This window comes from Mycteria americana, chromosome 3 (assembly GCF_035582795.1).
Source record: "Mycteria americana isolate JAX WOST 10 ecotype Jacksonville Zoo and Gardens chromosome 3, USCA_MyAme_1.0, whole genome shotgun sequence".
NCBI classification, from domain to species: Eukaryota; Metazoa; Chordata; class Aves; order Ciconiiformes; family Ciconiidae; genus Mycteria; species Mycteria americana.
The window spans coordinates 85,870,588-85,894,698 of NC_134367.1; the positions used below are offsets into that span (position 1 = coordinate 85,870,588).

Below are 24,111 nucleotides of genomic sequence, written 5' to 3' on the forward strand. Positions count from 1 at the left end.
CTTCACACTAAATGAATCTGCTGGAGTTTCTCGGATCTCTTTGACTGATGACACTTGTGCCAGTTTCATAGAGATTGAGGTTCAGAGCTGGAAGCAGACTTCTGTTTGATACTTTTGGGTGTTCTACAAACACATCTGAAGCTGGACACGGGTCCTGAAAGGAAAAAACTGATATGCAAGAGGATGCTATTGGAACACTCAGGCACTGTTGCAGTGGGTTTGAATGCAGGGAGAACGAGAGCCAATTCAATTCTGCCACTGAAATGGAATGGAAAAGCTATGCGTTTGAGGGGGAAATGGTGAAGGTGACCTAACCTTTCCCTGAGATTGCAGCTTTGCACAGCTCCAAAGTGGACTAGACACAAGGATTAAAACAAGAATTGGTTCAGATTCCATGTGGTCCTAGGAAAGAAACTGAGAATAGCTGGACAAAAAGCTACCCACTGAAAATGACCAATGTGGAAGTCACTGAAACTGGCACTTTGATGTAATGAGCTGCCATGAGGACAGCTGAGAAATATTGGCAGAGAGATTAGGATGGGGAACTCAAGGTGTGCTGTGGGGCTTTTAGCTTGCATGAGAAAATAAAGGGATTGTCTGTTTCTCTGCTTTTCACCAGTCAATTCCATAGGTGTTATCCCCTTGCCATCTATATCCTATAGCTAGTTAACATAAAGGCTGGCAACATACTGATGCCACTCAGTAAAGATTCCCTGTTAAGTCCTGGAATAGTTGTTTTTTTTCTTTTTCTTTCTTTTTTTTTTTTTAAATGAAATTTAAGCACAGAGAAATGGGAAATAGTACAGTTAAATTGGTCTTTAGAACCACATAACTCATTTGTTGCAGTGGTTGGAAATGGTGTACTAAATGGTATTTAGGCAAAATAAAAGATAAATAGATAAAACCCCCAAAATCCTCACATTCAAATGCTGTTCCAGAATGCTGAAGAGTGTCAGTTTTGCTACACAATCATATGTAAAGTCAAGATAGTGTCTTAAACCACTCATTTTCTTAATGCTACTAGATGGTTCTCCAAAGCTATTAACACACCAAAGCTATTAAACCAGGTCAGTCTAGCTAAGCAGTTATAATCCGTAAGCTAAGCAGTGATTGCTAGTTGTATTTTTTCTATTTTTGTATGTGTTCATACCTCAGGACTGATTTGTGCAGGTGTTGAGGACTGTAGCTGATGGAAACTACACATAAAATGTAAAATAATGTTAGAAATCAGGTCCTAGGCATCTTAAACCAAACCCCCTGGTTTGTGTATACTTTGATTTTAATGGACCTGTGCTTTAGATTCTTTAAATGTATTGATGTGTCATCTGGGGTATTGTGAAAATTGAATTAATATTTGTGAGATTAGCATTACAGTAGTGAACATCATAAAATTGATGGCATTTAATCACTATGTCTTTAGAAGAGTTTTTTTAATCAATATTCAGTACAATGGTTGCACACTGAGCTGGGGTGAAATAAAATAGTAAGTGATCACCCTGTCTTCTGCATGTTGAATGAGGCAGAGTTGATGTTGAAAAAGGTAGTGGACATGTGGAAGGCTGTGTCGTAAGACAGTGACAGGAACGGACTGAAGTTAAGGTTGCGTAGTGACTTTTGTCACTTTCTGTCTTTATACTGTTTGCCTTAATTTTTGTTAACTTTTTTTGTAAAAATTAGCACAATTCTTTTGAAAATGCAAAAAACTGATACTTTAGCTTAGTAAAAAGTGTTTTGAAATATAAATTGTTCATGATTTATATATAATTTTTGTCTGTTACAGCTCTCCTATTACTGACCGTACAAAGTGCAACTTTACATTAATCTCACAGCTGAGGCAAAGCCTGGATAATGTGATACTCAAACATTGTCTTTTCCTCTTCTTTTGCAATGCACACAGCTGTAATCCAAATTACTTGTAAAGCTCAAGACCTTACATTAAATAAACTATAACTTTCAGTTTTTCCAAGTTATACAATTATATTGAGAATGGAAATAATAATCATGCAATATTTTTAAACAGATTGTTAATAACACTATGTAAACATCTCATAATATATATGAAAATTATACACGTTTACATTTGTGTTATAATGGCTTCTTGTAGGGATAGCTTTCTGCTAGGTGGATGCAAAATTTCAAAAATAGAGGGATCCTTTGTCTCATCTTAGTGGCTTATGATACCAAGTTTAAAGAATATTTAGATGGCTGGTGCAAAATGCTATCAGTGTAGGAAATGCACAGCAGTGCTATACAGGCTGGGAGTGTGGAAAATGTTAATGGTGTCTGCAGTGCTGCGTAACAAGAAAGTAGTCTGCTATCAGGCAGCTCCGTAGGACCTCAAAGCAGCTGCAGCTGGAAGATTACACAGGGGATTCTTCCTCTTGAAACGTGTTCAGTGTGCTGATCCTCCAGGAGGTACCATACCAATACTGTCTGTGGTAATTAAAAAAAACCCCTAATCTTCAAATTCAGTCAAGATTTTCTTAATGTAGTTTTGTTTCTAACTCTCCTTATCTTGGCAGAGTTAGCACCTTGGGGTGCTTTTGGTGCTAATGATGCTATGTATGCATCATTGACTTCCACAGTGTTCAAGCTTGGATGTGAATACTCCTCCCCAAAGGGGTAACATTTGAATGCCAGTAACATGGGTAGCGTTTGAACGAAAGGAAGAGGTAGAGCTAGGATTGTGAGCCTGAGTAAGACTGAACAGACTGGATTCCTGTCCTGAACAGGAAATGGGAAGGAATTGAGTTTGGGGAGGAGCAGGGTTCATCTCAGCATTGCTTGTGTGGTGTGTCAGAGCTGGTGATAAACGTGCATGGTTTCCTGACAGTTGCCACCGAACATTGTCACTGAGCAGGTCTGGATAGGTACTATAAGCATGAGGATACATCTGCATGTATGTACCTGCATCTCCCCATGGCAATAAGAAATTTGAATCCATGGTAGCTACATCACTGAGTGAATCTACAATATCTTAGCAAAAATGACAGGTCCGGTGAGAACAGGTGTTATTTTACACCTAACAACTGTGGAAAAATGATTTCTTGTGATGCCCAGCCATTCCTTAGCGACTGTGGTAGTGTCAATTCTCTGAGAAGGTATGGTTTCTGGTTTTGGAAGGTCATGCTGGAGAGCCATCAAATGTTTTGTTTCAATAACAATAGTAAAATCAAAGCCTTCCACGCAGGTGAGTGTATCTGTCTATTTCAAGTATTTAAGTACTACTGTAGTGTGGGAGTTACACTACTCCGGTTCTAAAGTTAACAGACAGATTTGGTTTTTGTTTCTCTCTTATCGTAGAGAATTACCGTTTTTAATTTACTTATGAGGATGGCAACAACTCTTGAGTTGGGGGTGGGGAGGGAGGAAAGTGAAAGATGTCGGGGCTTAGGACCAGGGGTTAAGTGAACAGAGGAAGGCTGAGAACAGGGAGCAGCTCTGTTTGCAGAGGTGAGATTCTGCCTCTTGGCTCCCGGTGCCTGATTTATAGCCTAGGCTGAGACCTGAGCACAGCAGAGGCTATGAACTCCTGCTCTTCACAGGGGCACTGTCTTGCCTTTTTGAATGGTAGGATCATCTACCTCAGCTAAGCTCGCCTCAGGGTAGCAGGGTTGCAGGGCTTGGGATGAGCTCAAAACTCAATGGGACCTATAAACCAAGACCTTGCCTCAGTGTGCATCAGGGTCACCTAGCCTCTCCTAAACCTGGATTTCAGTTTTGAGCATTTGAGCTGCCACCCTGCAGGCAGGGCCTTGTCCCAGTGAGGGGCAGGGCTGCAGGCTCCTGGGCAGCCCTGGCTGGGAAGGGAGCTGCTGACCTGTAAAATGTACATATATATATATATACACACACACATACATATATTTAGGTTAAAAAAAGGGAGTGTGCTCTTTTTGACTCATCCTGAGCTCTTTGTAGGTATCTGTCCTTTAGTTTTCAAATTAAAATTGAAACCTGTGCTTTTAGAGTACTGTCAACATGGTAAGTGAGAAGGGGAGGTATTATCCTCTCATTCATTGCTTTTGTAAGGCCTTTGATCGTGATCCATAAATGGCTTTTTGATAAACGTGGTAGCTTCTGAGCTCTGAAGATTGTCCTCCCTTTCCTTAGCACTCTTCTCTTTCTGCCTAGGCTGCAGCCTTTTCCAGGGTTTGCTGTTCAGACAGTTAGTTGCCCTTTGGTCCTCCAAATAATTGTCATTCTCTTTGTGCATAAATAGATAAGACTTTGTTTTCCTTTTTTATGTGGTAGTAAAAGCTCACTCCTTACTTTTCTTTATGGAAACGGCATACTTTGAAATAGGCAGAGCAAAGCAGAGAAACTTGAAAAGAACGGGGGGCACTCAGACAGGCTGCTAGCAATAAACCTGACTTCTGTTTGATTGGGTGTTGTCATCTGCTTTAGACATAATTCATTTGGGCTATGAAGTCCTGTGTATGATTTTTGTAGTTAGTGCTTGTTTGTGCAGCTACTGCTGATGCAGTGGAATGTGCTTGTAATCATGGCAGTACACGCAGCTTTCACTCCTGCAGCAGCCTTTGGTAGCCAACAGTCTGTTGATAAATATGCAGAACATTTACTTTTCTTGAAGGAAGTTTCTATTTTAAAAATATTGGGATGAGTCACAGAATATAACGGCATATACAGAGCAGAAGGAAAGGGACAAATTTGGATATCCTGTTTTTTTCACATTTTTTTTTTAGTGGCGATAATTTAATGTGGTAAATTCACGTAACCTAGTGTATGTGTAGATCATTTAGCAGCAGACTATTTTAGTTAACTGAGTATTTGTGCTATTTTGCTCTTTTTGTAAAATTCCATTTCCAGGTGGTGTTTGTTAGCTTATAAGCAGCTTACTGGGTATAGCGCTGCTTCTTCAAAAGAACTTGTGCATTTGTCCAAATTGTAATAATGTCAGTACCTGATAAACCCTTTGGCTGTTCCAAAGAATTTCAGGTGAGGTTTCTTATTCTCTCTCCTCAGCTAAGTGTCACTACTTTTTAGGTATATTACTTAGTGACATACAAAGCCTTCATTTTAAAGAACGAACTTGTTGGTGAGTTTGGAGATCTTCGGAGGAATGTATTGGGTAGCCGGCATTTGCCTCTGCCTAGAAGAAAGACCACAATTCTCTTTCTGTAGTGATCCCACAGGGTGCAAAATGCTGAGTCCTTTCCCAGTTTGGCTTGAGACTGGAGTCAGCAACTCTTGATCCGAATATTTAGCAGATCATTTTTCCTAAGTCCTGGAACTGTAGTATACCTATAGTATATAGGTGAGAGACTTTACTGCTTGTTATTTTTCTAGGAATGGTGTTTGGTAGGTTTTTGAAATTCTGCCATTCAAGGTTCCCAGTGAAAATTTGAGGCAAATTGACCTAATATTTAAATGCTTCATCCACAGTGAATTTACCTTTTTTTTTTTTTTTTTCTTTTCCTCTCCTATACTTGTAAATGCAGTGTTTTGGATAGCTTAATAAATGCTAAAATATTTTTAAAGCTTTTTACACAGAAATCAATAATTTAAACACAATAATCTGAGTATTGGTATTGAGAATCATTCATTTTAGATCAGAAGTATTCTTGCCTCTGATTACTTTGGTAGTTCACTAAATTTTGTGAAGTATTATGTTGCTGAATATTTTTTTTTTTTCTTCTTCAAGTAACTTATTCTGTTGTTGGGGAGTGATGAACATTCTGTAGTGTCATTCAAATTTTGTAAGGTCAAGGAAAAACTTGTCAATGTTTCTGTTAACTTGGGAGGAATATGCTGTGAACTAAACTTACAGAACTTGGTGTGAACTCTTTTTATTTGCACTTTTGTTTGGATAGGAAAAATAGTCCTGTTGTTTCACAGCTAAGCGTGTAAAACCTGTAAACTGATTATATCATAATTGCATACTGGAAGGTGCTAACACATTTCTGTGAATCTTTTGGTACATATTTCAGACAACGAATGCTACAACTAACCGACTCATTTGACTTTATGTTGTAGCCCTACATTCTTTATGTCCAGACTTGACATTGCACAGCCCTTTCATAGTGTTTCCCCACTGAGGAAAATAACGTATAGGAAACATCCTTATATACTATTACTGTGGGAAGTATGAGACTCCAGTGCTTCTTGTGACCCTCTGAGTATTGCAAAAAGCTGCAAAGTAGAAAATAAAACTTTATTAGGGAACTGAGACCTTTTTGTGGAAATGAGGGTTAAAACACAGACTTGCTCCAATTCAATATTGCACACTGTTTAGCCTTTTTGTCGCTCAGATGACTGCACCTACCCAGCTTGCCTAGTCCATTCTCAACTCATGAATACCATGGCATGGGTTGAGAGGAGAAAGAGCGCATGCGATAGACTTTCTACTGAGATTTCTTCTGAAATCCCAGTGACTTTTTCTACTTTTTCCAGTGAAATCCTAATCATTTTCATAGATGATTTCAGGATTTTTCTGGCTTGATGTAAAACAGCAGATAAAATAAAACCTTAATACAGAGATCTCTTTAGGACATTTAAAAGCTCAAGCAAGGGATTAATGGGATAAGCTGATTTGTTGATCTTCACAGTAAAATTAGATCATTTCTGCTTGATACAGTTTATCAGTGAAGTACAAAAATTCTCTTGTTATATGCTAAAACATTTAGGAAAGCATTCTGACCTTCCCCCTCCCACCCCACCCCCCTACCCTCCCTCCTTTTTTTTCTTCTTTCTTTTTTCCCCCCTAGCATTGATTGTCTTGTTCAGAATGTCTTTTACCACAGGCCACTTTTGAAACCTTTTGTGGATAAGACAGTGTTTAGGGGCTTTCGTTGTAACTTGAAATGCAAATCTGCTGAGGATTTGGAGACTACAAATATAGCTGGTGGTTTGAGTACAATACAGTAGGAAGCATTTTCTAAATTCTTTATCTCATGCTTATCTGCATGTATTTAAAGCAGGTAGGAATTTTTGGTTCACAGCCATCTACTTTTTATAGTCTAACTGCATTTCATGAAGGGAACTTGCAGCACTTTTGCTTCTCAGTTCTGGGTGGATTTTTCATTTCCATCGGTTTCCTGTTTTTCTTTTGGCATATTGGATCAGTTCAGACTGCGGGCAAGATTAGACTAATCAAGAAGTCAGATTCAGAGAGCCAAGTATGAAGGAACCCTACTGTAGTTGGGATTTGGAAAGAGCTTCCTGAGAATGAGATCGGGAAGGTGATGATTAGAGGGAGTGATACAGACACATAACATTCACTCTTGTTTAAGTGAAGACTTCAAGTCTGTGAGGGCTGAAAGTTTCGTTTGTTCTGCAGCTTAGTGTAACCAACTTCTGTTGCCCCTATGCCCAGTTCAGCAGATTTTTAATAAATAGAGTGGTATGCATTGAATTAATTATCTTTCTAATATAAACATGACACTGATTTTTGTACTGATTTCAGAGTACAGCAATAAAAGACAGGTATCTGTTTCTTTTGCATTGGAATAACTTTTTTCCTAATTTTTTAAAAATTTCTTTTGATAGCCTTTATTTCCTTCATTTATGCTGTTAGTTTTGATCTGCTGCATGTTTTTCCACATCTGTGGGACTGGTAGTTTTTATACATTGTTGTCTCATTCCTGTTACCGACAGAAGATCTTAACTTTGGAGCAGAACTGATTGATCAGTATACAGGCTGGTTACTGACAGTAATATCTATCTGACTTTTCTTTCCTCCATTAGTAACATTAGTTTCAGAATGTCCTTGTTTTCCTCTAGATGTCACAGACTCCCCCCCACCCCCATCCAATTACATTAGAAAAACACTGAAATACAGACAGAAATAATTCCTGGACAACATGAGAAAAAGCCATAAAACAAATATCTCCATCAACTTTTATTTAAAAGTCTCAGTTACATCGTGGTAAAGCATTGTAATTAATGCTAGGAGTTTTTCAGATTTGGGCACTCATAAATCCATGTCAGACCTTATTAGCAGAATGAAAGCATTTGATTGCACACATTGTGTGTGTGTCCTAAGCTAAACTGTTCTGTAATATGAAAAATTTTAATTTCACAACCTCTACTCCAATATTTGACAACTTCATTTTTCAGGAAAATGCTGTCTGCAGATACCCATCAGTTAGGCAGAGTTCCTGCTAAATTGCATCATGAGCTTATTAACTCCCATCTAATCATCCAGTCATGGCTGATTAATCACTTCTCCTGGTGCCTTGTTTTAATAAAATCTGTTTTCCATGCCACTGACCAGCAAACTGCTGTCTAATTTTATGTCTGGGGTAGTCTTTGCTGAAGGGAGCAAAATACAGCCCTTCTCCACTGATCCGAAGGGCCTTGTGTGAAGGAATCGCCACATGCGAGTGTCTTGCACGTATAATTCTCCTTCTGTGTTTAAGGGATGGGGAAAAATGTGTTTCCTCACAGAACTAAAAAGATTTCCCATGCTGTAGGGAAGGAATGGAGGCATTTTAGGACAGGAATGCAACTGCAGTTGGTGGATTTCTGAATGTTGAAATCATCTATCTCCAACTGTGGAACTCTGAATTCAGTAATTACTTTGTATTAGTAAGCAGCAAGATAACACGGAGAGCTGGTAGCTTTATCATTTTCTCAGCATGGGTGGAGGGGAAAAGTAATTTCATCTCTCATGCAAATAGAAAAAGGCAACACTCCCTATTTCTTTTAATAAGTATTCTGTATATTAATGAATAAGCCAAGTTATCAAGGTACTTCCTTAAAAAAAAATTGGCAGTTAAGTGCACTCTTGACAACTTAAGCTCTCTGATTTACACTACAGCAGCCTAGTTAATAACGTATCTGAAAGCTAACAGCAGTTGTTGTAAATATGATGGGCTGAAAATGTTTTCAGGTTTGCTAGCAGAACCCCCACATGTAGGAAGAGTCAGAAACGAACCAGAGGTCTTTTAATTTCCTAGCACTGACCAGAAAATTTTCCCTTTTGACAAGTCATAGATGCAGTAAGGCAAGAATTATTTTTTTAATCAAACTTTTGAGCAAAAGTAGCTTCCTATTCCTATAGTTTATTTGAGTGTTTTCATTAGTCTAAGGGTTGTCTGCAGGTGCCAGGCATCACTCACTGAAGTAACAAAATATTGCAGCATTAATGTTCTTCAGAAATTCTTTGGATAAGTCTTCATCAGATAGTGGTGTGTCATGAAGAGAGACAGAGCTGTTATGTCCAGCAATGTTGTCTTGTACTTATTGCAAGGTCTGCCCTTCCAAACTTTAAATTTGTATAACCTAAAAGAAATTTGCTTCTTACTACAAAGAAAGAAAATGAGAGAAAGAAGAGAAAGGAGGAGAGAGAAAGGAGAGAAAGAAGTGGAGCTCAAAGCATTTCATGCAGTGTGGACCTTTGTATCATGCAGATGGACTTATTGGCTATGAGTGGAAAGCTTTATGAAAAGTTAAGGTAGTTTAGAGGCTTATTCTACTTAACATCCTGACTATTGTCAGTTATTTTAGAGATGCCACACTGCTAGCAGGAGAACAGGAAATACAACAGGGGGAAAAAAAAGTGCAAAACTTTTGCAGATAAAACAAATACTGTCATTTTCTCCTCAGTGCACCTTATTTAGCATCAGAAGCGATTGTTAGCAGGCCATTTCAAGTAAGGCACAAAAAAAATAAGACTTGGCTTTGATCAACTGCACTTTGATCAAATGTAAGTACTGGAAAAAATCAAGAAGTGCAGGCACAGTATTTTTGCATTCTGCTTATCCTCAGGGAGAGGCAAGGACAGGAATAAAATAATTATCTATTTCAAATCACAGAATCATGACAAGCAAATATTTCTAGCCTGGCACATGGGCTCTTCTTTTGAGTGTGCCATATTTGGAATGAGGATGTATGAGGACATATGGCATAAAAGCAAACATTTTTACCATCCCAGATAAGTTTCCTATTTTGGAGGTGGATGGCAGGCCTTTTTCCAGCCTTACCATGACCATTGGATCTCTAATGTGCTCAAAGTTTTCTTTCCAGGATGATGGTCAGTAAAAACTGACTTGGGGGGAAGGAGAAATTAATTTATTTCTTAGTTAAGTTTTCTGATCTAGATTGCATACAGAGAAGGAGCTAAACCAAATAGACATGGAAGTACAGCTCTTGAGGCATCTTGAAGACAAAAGTCTGCAATGGAAGACAACCCTGGGCTGGAAGAGAAGGCATATCATCAATTAACTTGTTGAATATTAAACTCAGGAAATCAAGGTGTCTATGAAGATAATCAAGTGTTGTAACAGAAACAAAAATACAATTCAATTTGGAATCTATCTAGTTCAATTCTAGTTATTCTCATCTTGCTTATCTCTGCTAGAGAGTTTTAGACTGTTTGCTATATGTTCTCAATTTCCTTAACTGAGAAATGGGAAAAAAAAAAAATCTTATTTTTCTAATAAGATTTTCGTGCTTCAGTTCAGAATAATGAGTATAAGCGTAGAGGAAGATACAACATCCACTAGCTGGAATGCATTGCTTCATTGAGATTTCAGGTCACAGTCCCATCTGTGGATCATGGCAGTATATCTGTTGCAGTTTTCATAAATAGTTGTAGAGAATGTGATTAGCCATAGTCAGCTAAGATTCTCCTGTACTGTGTGGAATAAATTCCTTAGTGTTTTTGCATGCCGCTCTGTATAGCTTACTTTCCAGCTTTGTGCGCTGGTAATCAATGCTGCTGTATTAGTGGGTGTTCAGCACATGTTCTGTGAGCTTGCTTTATGTCAAGATTTAAAAAGTGAGTTTGTGTATGACTCCTCATAATGGTGAAAAGGTCCCTCTATTTCTCTTCATCTAGTTCATGACTCCTTATGACAAGAGAAAACAGTGTAACAGAACTACATTCCTGCTGTTTTAACTGGCTTTTATGTCTGGTTAATGTAGTGCTGGGTATCTGCAGCGCTTGGAAAAAATTGTTGGAAAACCAGCCCTCCAGTTTGGATTAAATGCATTTAAAATGAAAGCTTGGCTGAAAAGATTGGAGCTCTTATGTGCCTCTGAAGAGAAGTTGGCAAATGCAGATCACTCTGAAGTTTCTGGGTTAGCATTTCAGTAAATGATTAAATCACAGAATCACAGAATCATATAGGTTGGAAAAGACCTTTAAGATCATCGAGTCCAACCATAAACCTAACACTGCCAAAACCACCACTACACCATGTCTCTAAGTACCTCATCCAAACGTCCTTTAAATACCTCCAGGGATGGCGACTCAACCACTTCCCTGGGCAGCCTCTTCCAATGCTTGATAACCCTCTCGGTGAAGAAAAATTTCCTAATATCCAGTCTAAACCTCCCCTGGTGCAACTTGAGGGCATTTCCTCTTGTCCTATCACTTGTTACCTGGGAGAAGAGACCGACCCCCACCTCTCTACAACCTCCTTTCGGGTAGTTGAAGAGAGCGATAAGGTCTCCCCAAATCATGACTTATTGGCTATGAGTGGAATAAGGTCTCCCCAAATCATGGCTGTATGTTCTTCATGGAGGACTTCTTACTGCAGTTGTATGAAATTCTAAGGGAAGTATTAAGACTCTGTAGTATAGTGTTCTCTTCTAGTTCAAGAAGAGAAATTATTTTTAATTCTAAATGTCAACTTTGATCTTTTGCTTGATTCTCAGAATACAGTTTTGTATCCTTGTTTTTTCTCCTTATAGCACTACCTGTATTCCTCAGACATACAGATGTATGGGTGCCATACCATTTTAGTATCCATAAAGCACTACTCTCTAATTTGAAGTGTCGTATTTTCTACTAATTAAATTAGTTATGTTGATGGCTACTTGCTAGCAGTAGGCAGTGAAATAATTTGTTCAAGCTGAAGTCAGTAGCTTTCTGTAAAATGATTAGTTATTGTAGTATAAGGTAGCCCACAATCACTAAGTAAATTCTAGAGACATTGTATCCTTCACCCTTTTGGTAACTCTGGTGTTCTCATGGCAAGATAATAACTTTCCATATTCAGAACTGTCAGATGGCAATGAACCCACTAAATTTTGATATCTGATGTTAGCCAGCGTCATGTTCTTTTCTTCTGGAAAAGTCTTCTGAGTACCCAGATACATGTGGAAGGAATATTTCTAAGTAGCATACTGCATTTAAGGTATTGTTTTAAGATGGATTCTGGTTCTTCTACTGGAGGAAATATTGTAAAGGTAGATAGTCTTTGGATAAAGAAAAAGAGGAAACGTTAGTATATACCTACCTAACGATTTTCTTTTTCCAAACAATATGACTTAGTGAAGAGGAGAGAAGATGAGCCAGAAGAGGAATAGTTATTGAATTCCACAGATTTGGACAAGGCAAAATTTACTGTGCTTTATAAAATAAATTATTATAGTGTTCTTTCAGACCATGGCTAATATAATGTATGATTGAAATAAAGTAGTTTACAGTGTAAGATACCACAGTGAGAGGAACTTACAGAAGTGACTGTCGATCCCTGCCTGCCATCCCCCAACCCTTCCTGAAGCTTAAACCTTCATAGACCAGTTGGAAGATCTATACCTCCTAACAGGTCAACAGCTCAGCAAAACCTAAGTAGAGTAATTTATGCTAAGAACATCTGAGCCCAAGGAGCATTAAGTGCTCCAAAGAGGGAGGTGACACACTTGTTGTTGTGTCTTGTTGTGGGATAATGACAAGATGTGGTCTGGTAGAAGGGAAGGTTACACTTTTTGTTTGGTTGTGGTGGGGTTTTTTTTGTTTGTTTAGGTTTTGGTGGTGGTTTTTTGGTATGTGTGTGGTTTGTTGTTTGTTTGTTTGTTTTTGTTGTTTGTTTTTTTGTTCTCCCCCTGGATTAATGACTAACATACATAGCAAAAGAAGATTTGAATCTTAGTGTTTCCTGAATTTGGATGCATATTGGGAAATCCACAGGAAAAGGAGTTCCTGTGGATTCTAGTCTGTGAAGGCAGACAAAAGATGGAGTTGTCAGTGTGAAGCAGAATCTGTATTTAGCTGTGCTCTGAAGCATCTGCTTGCTTGTTATCTGAATCATAGCTTAGATAATAAATACAAGCACTAGGCTGAGATATCCATTGTTTCCTTTCATTTCTGTCTATGTGAGCTTTACATCTATTTTGTCTACATTAGGACAATTACTCTTAGATATGAGTAATCTTACTTTTAGGTTTACCCAATGTGCGTTACAGGGAATTTCCAGGCAAGTAAATATATTATTAGGTCATGCTTATGCCTTTTTTCACCCCAAAATGGGATACTAAATGTCTTGAAGGTCACAAGTCTTCCAGAATAGGTTCCATGGGGTAAAAGCTAACAAAATTTTATCTCCATATGTTGCACAGGCAAGTTTTAGAACTTGGGACAAAGTGGTCTGTAAGAAAGCAATGTCTTCTTGTGACTTCAGTAGCTGGAAAATCTCTCCCACAGATGGCTAGAGAAAAAGGAGCACACCAGATTTGGGAGGGCTCTGAAGAGGCACAAAGCAGAATATGGCTATATTTAAAAATGCAAGATTTTATTGTGGTCTGCACTGTACCATGCTTTCAGAAGCAGATCTCTTTGGATGCATTGATAGTCTTTCCTGTATGACCATTATGTAGGTGTCAAACTGTAGGGTTTGACAAGTGTGCATGCACGGTTCAAGTGGTTGTCCTGAGAGGCTACTGAAGAAAGGTGCCTTTGGCATATGCCAAAGCCTGTTGACAATTCTGTTTAAAGATGGGTGTACCAATGCAGATTTGCTGTGTACAGTTTATAAATACTTGGCAAATACTGCACTTGACTCTTTAAGCTGACTGGTGTCCATTAAAATAAAGTAAATGGTCAATTCAGCAATTATAAGGCATTGATTGTACAACTGATAATGTACGTTGAGCTTTGAGTGGATTCTTTCTGATACCAATTGTGGCTGCCCTGTTCACTTAAATTTTGGGACAGCGAGAACTTCTCGAAGCAAGGCAATAAAGCGTGAATCAATTCACCTCTTTCTAGCATTGTCACACAGTCAAATTGCTTGTAATGCTGTGTTCTCAGTGCATATATAATTTTAACAAAGCAAACGATGTATCAAAAGCAAGGTAATAAATGAAAGACCTGTACGTGAATCTAGCTTGGCTATTCCTTACTCATTTTTTTTTTTAAGATATCGTAGTTGTATTGTTTGCATTTAGATTTAAATCATTGCTTGCTTTTCCAACTTATCAACATCTTATTATATCTTTTCTTATGTTGCATCTATTTTAGACCACTAGGTGTTTTTTAGGAGGGATTTCTGCAGCTGTGGTTGATAACAATAGTCACAGTAAAGATTATTTAAAAAAAAAAAAAGGCAAGTCACAGAATTTCTATTATAAATCTAAATGCAGTCCAAATCTCAGAAGAGAGGTAGGAATCAACAAATTAACAAATGCTACTAAGTTTGTCATGTTAATTAGTTGACAGGTCAGATGGTGTTTTCTAACCTTTGTGTGCTAGCAGGACTGAACAATATTGAAAATATGAAACTCCATTTTAATTGAAATGTATATTAAAAAAGTGAAAAAATTTACTTTGGATACAACTATTTTAATAGATGAGAACTAAACACATTGCTTTTTGTTGCAGTAACTTCACAAGTAAGCTGGAATCCAAATACTACTTGAAAATTGCTCATGGTTTGCACTAAGCTACCTTAAATTATTGCTAAACTTTTATGTGGCATCTGCTAACAAAAGGTCAATGTGTACCTGCAGTAAAACCACAGAAGGCTTGATATGCTGCAGTGTTTTCTGTGCTAAGTCCAGAGACAAATCTACTTCAGATATACTGCTGTTGGTGCCAACTAAGTTTTTAATAGATAGTGCCATACGAACCTTTTTAGTAGCTGAAATGTGTTCTAGTAGATATTCTCAGTCCTTTCTGAGACTGTAATATGGTCCAAAGACTTTTTAGAGAGAGTAATTTAAAGTCTGTTTCCTTAATGAATGTTGAAACAGTTTTGTTAACACAAAACCTTAAGCTTTCAGAGTGATTCTCTCATTCCCCATAGGAAAAATGAATGTCATTTTGTTGTGCTGTTCTCTGTTCTTATGCAAGATATGCTCTTATGCTGCAGGTTGTTGGGTCAGGGTTTGACAGGTACCCCCTAATTTTACCTTTCACACTTATGGCGTTCATGAAAATGGCAAACCTTGAATAGCACTAAACCTTTTCAAGTGAATACTGTTCAGTTATGACAGAGCTTTACTCAAGAGAAAATGGAGATATGGGAAACTGTGTTCTGTATTTTTGACTGGTTGGTACTGAATGCAGTGTGGAATTAATTCAGCATCAGTCTTCATTTGCTGCCTATTAGCTGATATTTAAATGGACATTTTGGGCCTCCAGAATTTGAAGTGCTTCCCATAAAAAAAAGACAAAAAGTGAGGTATTGGCATTTTAAAGAGGAGATGCCAGGAGAATAGCTTCTACTTATACATTTTTCTTTCATACTAGATACATTTCCAAAAATGTGGATTGTTAACTTCAAAATAGACTTTGATATGCTGTATTTAAGGAAAGAGATTTACTGATTTCTTGCTTTTTCTTTCTACAGCTAGTTGATGTGGAAAAATGGGTATGTGATTCTGTCTTTTATTCACTTGATCCCAAATGTTTCATGTTGCCACTGAGTCTAACCTGTCTGTTTTGATACCCTCTGTGCTCATGACCCTTCAGTTTGCATGGCTCAAAAAAAGAGGCGAATACATGGTCATGTAGGATCTGGTCATTCCTGAATTGTCATACCAAATCTCATGGTACCACAATGACTTTTCTGTCTTTCAATTAGATTGTAGAATTGTGTAATATAAATGTATGATTATTGCCTGTCAGTTTTGAGCCTTGCTGTCTAATGTTATAACTCCATTCTGTAACCCACCCTGTCTTTTCCAGTATAGACACTGTAATCCTAAAATGCATGACAGTAAGATAATTAATACTGATAAATAATGTATGATGCTGTATCTAGCTGCAAATCATATATATATATGAAATATTTAATGATGGAGAACAGCTGCTACAGAATAAAAAAGTCATTCATAGATCTTGGCAAATAAAATCAAAGTACAGTTCTCTGCTAAATGTGTTGTTAAGGCCTTTCCTAATGTGTCTGTGTATACCATGCATATTTGTTTGGACATCTGATATAATTCCCCTATGTGGGACATATTTACGTATGTTTTTCTCCAATGTAATCTCTAACATCTGCATATGTATGAGTTAGTGGTCATAAAAGTGTGTGTAAATTGTTTGTTCACACTTAAAATGTTAGAAGCCTCTCTGAAAGCTTGGACCACAATAGGCCTCCTTGATTTCTTAATACTTAATTTGAGCTGCACGTGACTGGAAACAACCTCAGACATCCTTTGGTATATGGCCAATAACATAGCTAAAGCACTGGTCTCACTTTATTTCAGCCAGACATTACAGAATTTTAATCTGTGATTATTACATGTTCATAGTAAGTAGTGACTCAAGTTATAGCTTGCTTTTGAGAGTCCTGTAGGTAAGTACATTGTTTAAACGGTGGCTTAGGCTTTTCAACACCCTTTCTACTCATGTACTCCCAACTGTCTATGTCATGTGACATATATATGTAGATGTTTATAATATTTATTAAACAATAACTGTAGTTAAGTATTAATTTTAGCTAATTGTATCAGTATGACAGCATTATCCATATTCTGTGAACCTGATGTTTGTGACAACCAGCAAATTTTTATATGGATTGATTTGGAATATTTTTAAGCCATAAAAACATTCAGGTTATCTTCTCATTTTGTCCACATTTTTAGTTACAAGTGAGAGGGCTTGGTTCTAAATCTTTAGATTCTGTGTTTTTATTCCTATGAAGAATTTTGCTATAAAGAGAAAAACAGCAATAAAAAAAGAAGTTCACTAGTATACATGCACCTGGCCTCATACTTCATGATGCATGAAAAATTGTAAGCCAGAAGTTTATTGGTTACACTCTGACATGGCTTGTTTTTGACTAAAGTATTCAAAGAATGTGTTCTTGGAAAATATAGTATTACCTGCATAAATACAAGTCAGATCTGCTTTTTTTTTTTTTTTTTTTTTTTAATTCAGAATTTAGTAATGTCAAAATCTTACGCTTTGGAAAGCCTGCTTCACAGAAATGTGTCCTTAAACCATTTTAAAAAGAAATGGTTCCCATGACAGCAGATCATGGGAAATGTTTTGTTCCGAGTTACATCAGCTAAAGACTTTTTTTAATAGACCAATTCTGTAATCCAGACAACCTCTTATCTGACACTGATGGAGTGGGTGCTGGCTTTACTTCAAATATGAAATTATTATATCTCAGATGAGCCTCAGTTTGCTCTGTAAAGCAGCTTTTAACCCGCTCTGTAATTCCAGAGTGTTACCAGAGGTCTTATGGTGGACTGCAGATGTACATACTGAATTAATGCAGCAGAAGGCTGTTGCACAGCTGCATTGTCAATGGGGCCAGACACCTCATTCTAATATATATACTTCTTCATAAGCTGTTTTCCAGTGTAGAACACCCAACATTAATGCAAGTGTGTTCAGTTATGTCTGTGTATCTGTGGACACCTTGAAGCCCAAGCCCAGAGCCTAAGTTAGACAAGCTTCATGTGAAATTAATGACCAAATTAGGAACTGAACCTTGCTGCAAGCAGTTTCATGCCATTCAAAGGATAAGCTAGAGTCATCCACTTCTGAGCTATTCCAGCCTGTAAAGTGTGCTAATGAAAATTTTGCAAGGAATTACTCCAGTTCTGCTGTGCTTCTCCTGTTGAATAACTGTCATTGTTCTGGTAATTTTGTTCCAAAATCTTTATTCTACTGTAAGGCATGTGCTGGCAGTCGAAGCTAGGTAAGAATTAAATGGGCTTAAGATAGTCCTTGAACGTTTGGCTTTTTCCTTTTGTCTCTTAGCAGGTGTGACCGAGGACTCGTAGGTCTGCTTCAGTGCACAATCAAAGAGTAGTTTAAGACATCTTGCTAAACGTAAAAACTAATGGAATTAAAGCTTACCTTTTCCATCCCAGCCCCCATTTCATGTTTGAAAATGGCTTTTCTGCTTTTAATGAAGCTACCAAGCGGGGGGAAAACCCAACATCTGATCAGAGGGATTTACTAAATTTCAACTGAAAGTTAGAAGACACTGAATATATCTTATTTACAGAGAAAATAACAGTAATGAAATAAGCTGAAATTGAATACTGCATAGTGAAAAGAATTCCTTTCAACCTGCCTGTCATTTTTTTTCTTTTAATATATTAAGAAATAAGGGAAATAATTTTAAAGTGTCTGTTGCTGTGAATTAGCAACTATTGGTGTTTGTTTGCAAATCTGAGATTCCAAGGTGGGTGCTGTATACTTTAAGGGTTTGATTTTTAAAGCAATTCTGTTCTCATAAAAGCACCTGAATGTCTGTCTTGACTTTCAAAACAAATGCTTAGCACTATAACAGAATTCACTGTAAGGAGTGCGAATTTTCTAGAGCATCTATGGGTTCCAAAACCTAGCCTTTTTTACACATTTGGCTACATATGCTTGATTTTGAAAATTTGACATTAAGAGCCATCAAGAATGATTGTTTTCAAGACAGATTACTCTGAGGAGCTTTTCACCTGAAGGGAAACCAAGTGTATTGGCTCTTAAATTTAGAGTGCAAGGGACAAGGATTTTCATCCTTACACTGGCTAATGGCAAAGATGTGCTAACTATGACATTGTAGGATTGTCTGCAACTTTTAAATAGACAGAGGAACCCCTTCTGCTGAAGGTAGTGGTAAATCTTTTTCTCTTCCCCTCAAACAGTTATTGCGTTACCTCAGTTTTATGCCACTAGTAAAAATAATTTTCAGTTTCTTTGGAGAAAAGAAACTTGCAGAGTAAGGAAACACACTTTAGACACTTCTCAAAAGAATTGCTTTCATTACAGAGGCTTCTGAGTTGAGAAGAAGTGAATAAGTTATGGCTTTGAGGATAGTGTGGACTGGATAAATACAACAAGACCTTCTAAGTGGATTTTGACTAGAGGAAACAAGCTAGGGTTGCTGTAGAGTTTGGAATGAGCTGCAAAACAAAGCTTCATCAGAGAGAAATGGTTGCGGTACTATGTCTTCAGTACCATTAAAGTAATTAATTGCACATCCATGCTTTATAATCAATGTGATTTTTCAATCAAATGAATTATCTAAGGGCTTGATTTTTTTTGGGGGGGGGGGGGGGGGATTCATTTTTCACACCAAGTTCCTTTACTTAAATATATGTTTCTTTGTCAGGTTACTGTGGTGGGAAAATATGCTAATTGTGCACAAATATTTTATCCTCCAGCTTAAAGAATTTGTATTCAAATTTTAGATATAACATAGACTGCAGAGGTGACTCAGTGTAGGGAGTAATATCAGCAGCATTAACATAGGATCACTCAGTTATTGTCATACAGATCTTGAGGGAAAATGGGAGGAGATAGCACTGTATGATGTTAAAATGAACAGGCATATTGAAATGGAGTGACTATGGAAATACTGCTTAAAATGCCACACCTGTGGCTATAGTTTCAACCACATCTGCAGTTCCATCCTTAGAGTACTGTATATTGCAGCAGATGCTAATTGCAGCCCAAGTCTAATTCCCATCATCAAGAGAAAGTAATACAAACATTTTCTAAGTACACTTTGTCTTTCCAGAAGAAATCTGTGTGAAAATCTGAGTGAAACTTATTTTCATAGAATAGTAGCATTTCAACTGTATACTAGGATTCCGTTGGCATTTCTCCTTCAGTCTGTATTATAGATCTGAGAATTTCAAGCTGTGTTCCGTGTATTACTGTGAATTGCAGCAAACTGTCTACTTTGTTTGCTTGTTTTCAATATTTCTTGATTAGGTTAGTGTAAAGATCTGATATTTCTTTGTAAGCAATACTATGTAAGTAATACAATACTACAAGAATAGTATGAAAGCTATAGTCAGGAGATAATCTCTCAATTAAAAGGTTTTTAAAACTAATCTTAGCAACTTTGCTATCAAAGATTCCAAATAAAACAGCATTGCTATTTTGCTCTTTTCATCTAGCCAGAGAGCCCAAGAATTAAGGTTAGATTATGGGAAGTTAGAAGGTGTCCAAGCTGTCCAAGGAGCCAAATAATATAATAGCCCCAAACAGCTGTAAATATTTACACTAACAATTTAAATTCTATTTATTTATTTATTTTTTAGAGAGAGAGAGAGAGAACAGTTAGAATGAAGGATAGAATGATGGGTATTATGTGCCTCAAATCTAATAATTGGAGATCCTACAAAAAAATCAATGTGGGATTTTTTTTTTTAAAGTCATGTTCCAAGCCATACACCATACAAGTAATGAGGCTGCTGAGTGCTGAGTTTAGTTCCTCCACAAAGATGATATCCATGTGACTACGCACTCACATAGGCATTTGTCCCCAAAAGATCAGATAGTATATGCAGCTGAAGACTTAAGTCAGTGGAATATGATTATCCAGTTGTTGGTTATATTCAGTTACCAGCCCTACCTCTCAGGATAACTTTTGAGAAAATTAGATGCTAGAGAAACAGGTGCATATAAAACTCACAGCACATTCTGATTTCTTGAACAAGTAAATTCTAAAGGTAAAATGGTCTTCGATGCATTTAGTCATTAAATTTGCACTGATTTCAGTAGGACAGGATTTAAGAGAGACACTTATTTGTAGTCCAGAAGTATGTCAGAAGTCCAATTATTACCTTGCTTCTGGCTTCTGAATGCTCAGTAGAGAACCTCCAGTGGATTTCAATGTCTGATACAATATAGGTGTTCTGTACTTAGTTCATACTAACTGGTCAGCTCTTCAGATATTGAAAGTGTTTTAGGTGTTTACACTGTAGACAGTGTAGGGTTAGCAAGTTATTTAGACTCTTAATTGCCTCTCTCAAGGCAGAGAATCAAAACAATTCTAGTCCATAGATGGTCCCATCCTACAGAAAATGTCAGCTTAATAAATCAGATGAATCGCATTCTAGAAATGACTGTCTCTTCCTTGACTGTAAAGTAAGTCTACACAACTAGCTGAAATCTATATAGTGCAGAAAAATCTCATTCTTAATAACTCTTAAGACTGAGCTTGTTTTTAATACTGTTTCGTACGGGATATTGCATACATCTATATGGTTTATTAGAGTGTGTAGAATGTCACATTTCAAACGTAAACGTGACCAAGCTCTACTATCATCAGTGCAGCTCCACTGATGGAGTAGGAGTTTTGTGTATAACTAAAATAACACGTCATCCCAATTTGATCTCTTCTTTTACTTTTAGCTGAGTTAGTGTTGAAGTGTACAACAATTATTTGTTGTACTTAATGACTGTATCGGTCTGTCTTTTTATCACTTTAACAGTTTGGTGTTAGTGTTTGGCAAACAATACCTTTCAAGAGCAATGGATGCTAGAATGACATTAAGAACAGACCTATAAATTGAAATTTCTATCTGTTTAAGTTTCAGATGTACATTCTGAATTGCTAATGTTAGTCCAGAAACTCATGTGCACTGTCGTTCTGAGGCACAGAGAGTAAGTGTGAAGGAGCAGAAAGTTCTTCCCTCTGCAGTGAATGAGTTGGAGAAATTTCTTGTGTAACAGCCTGTTGCTTACCTGAAGTGCATAATTTCTGTTGTTTTGCTCCAGGGTTTGTTTTCCAAGCCGAAAGTCAATGTTTTTCAAAGTGAGCATTCTCCGTTAGCTAAGAAGGGATTTGATCTAAAAGCCTTGGAGAACATTCTTGCAGAAGGGTGTGACAGGATTAACTGGAACCCTCTGCCCCATCCATTTGCCTGTTAATGGGCAGCTCAGGCTGTCACGATTCATGGCAGGTAACTTCTCAGGCTTGGCTTGAAGTTGCACAGTGCCATTCTCTTCACATTTGTGGACATAATGTGCATTTAAGTGTTTGCCATGAAGAGAAAGCATTTTTACAACAATTAAGTTCCAGAGTATTTCTTCCCCTGGTGGTTTTGAAGCAATAGGTAGATTTATGTGTTCAAACTTCCCTCACCCACTATTGTCTTTCAGGTTTTCCAGCTTCGGGGGGACTGTTCATGGAACTTTCTTTCTCTGAGAATGGCATGTAAATCATCTTCAAAATTATTAAGGAACCAAATCTAAAGAACACGATATGACAGATGCAAACAGATGACAATTGTTTCTCTCTCATTTGTTACAGTTCATTTAATATGTCAACTGAAGAGAATGAATTGTTAAATCTGGTCTTCCAAAAATCCAGCACAAGAAGCTGCTGTATCATTTTAGTAATCAAAGGAAGAGATAAACTATTCACTTTAATTTGAAGTTAGTTAAGAGATTACAATCAAGCAGTTAAAATAAATTATCAAAAAGAGAACCAGAAGGTTTCACAAAAGGACTGTAGTTTAATGTACTTGTAATATGGAAAAAGCAGTGGGGTTGCATAGTTCTCAGAATAAAATTTCACAGATGAATGACAGCTGGAAGAGACTGAGATCTGTGATGGATCTAATCTCCTTGATGAACTGACAGCATGAGGGCAAATGAAATTCAGTATTGACAAATATAGGAAAGGTTATATTAGAATTAATCACGTAATTAACTGGTTTCTATATTAATGAATTTACACAAACACCCCGCTGTAGACATCTCAGCAAAGACTTCTGATTAGTTTCTGGAGCCACCCAGTAAAAGCAAACAAAATATTGGGGTGACAAGAAATGGGATGAATAATAATGCCAAAATGATCATACTGTATTTTAAATCCTTGGTTTATGGGGATGGTGGACAGGGTGCATGATCATTAGTTTTGGTCAATTTGTTTCCAGGTGTCTAACTACCAAATAGACTTAGAAGACTTTTAAGGAGGGAAGTCTGTGAACATTTTGAGATCATGAGATTATACTTTTTTTTTTTTTTTTTTTTTAGCTAGAACATCTTGTACATCTTTGAGACTGTTTTAAAAGCATGTATGAAATGAAAGCACCCAGTCTTGCTTGGAAGCTTTCCAGTTAGACTCTCTTTTCCTGTGGGATAGGGATTTGCTGCCAAACTTCAGTCCTCAGCTTCAAACTCTGTGATATCAAAACATGAACTGATGAGGTCAAGAGAGGAAAAGGTGGCCATAGAACTTGCACAAAGAAAACCAAATCACTGCATGTAACATAACATATCATTCTCCTTTTATTCTTGAGCACCTCCATGAAAATTAACCTAAACACTTCCATAATCTTCTGGTATCAGTCATGTGGCACTGAGGTTTTTTTTTAACCATGGCATGAAATATTAGTAATGTTTTAATTTTCTTAATTTATTGTGCATTTACGTATGATACCTTACTACAGTAGTGGTGTTGCTGTGCAGCACTGCCCTTTGAATGCAGGACTTTACAACTCGCATTGTACTTAGAAACTATCTGCAGAGGAAGTTGTTTAAGATGAGCAGGCATGGTACCTGTTTTACCTGTACTGTGTTTTATCTTAAGCAATAAGTATTTAATGTGCTATATTATGTAAAGTAAAAAAAATCTGAGAAAACTATTGCATAAAAAAATGATGAAGCCTTGTTCTGAGCAGCTGTTTTGCTTTCTAGCACGAGCTATAATTATGCTAATTGCAATGATAAATGTTCCTTTTAAATGTGGTTTGTAGTTCTGTGTATCCCACTCACTTTTTCAGGGAAAACAAATCCCATTTTTAAGCACCTGAAAGCAAATATTCATTTCACATTTTCTCTTTTTTTCTCCTTCTCATGGCTCTACAGAAATTTATGATGAAGGTAAGCAAGTTAAACATTTAGTATTATATTTTCTATTAATTCTTACAATTTAATTTAATTCATTCTCTTTCTTTATTTTTAACATCTGCATCAAACTTGCCTTCACTAAAATAGCACATACTGAATTTTGTAAAAAATTGGTTTTAGAAACCACACTGACTCTAGTTTGGATCGGGGTTACGGTTTATTTAGATCATGAAGGAGCAAAGGCAGGCACCTTTGTGGAAAGAGGACTCTGAGTCGGCTTCTCTAATTCTTAATTCATCCTTCCCCTTTCAGTGAGAATGCAAGACTATCTGGTAAATAAGAAATCTTGAGACAATGAATAAATAACA

At 37.1% G+C, this 24,111-nt stretch overlaps 1 protein-coding gene across 1 annotated transcript in view; it reads left to right on the forward strand.

Moving 5' to 3' along the window:
• Nucleotides 1-24,111, forward strand: part of RYR2 (ryanodine receptor 2) — a 334,723-nt gene that overhangs the window by 29,561 nt on the left and 281,051 nt on the right. The window contains exons 4-5 of the mRNA XM_075497176.1: nucleotides 15,543-15,563; nucleotides 23,762-23,776. Coding sequence (XP_075353291.1) covers nucleotides 15,543-15,563; nucleotides 23,762-23,776 — 36 coding nt within the window. The remainder of the gene's footprint in view (nucleotides 1-15,542; nucleotides 15,564-23,761; nucleotides 23,777-24,111) is intronic.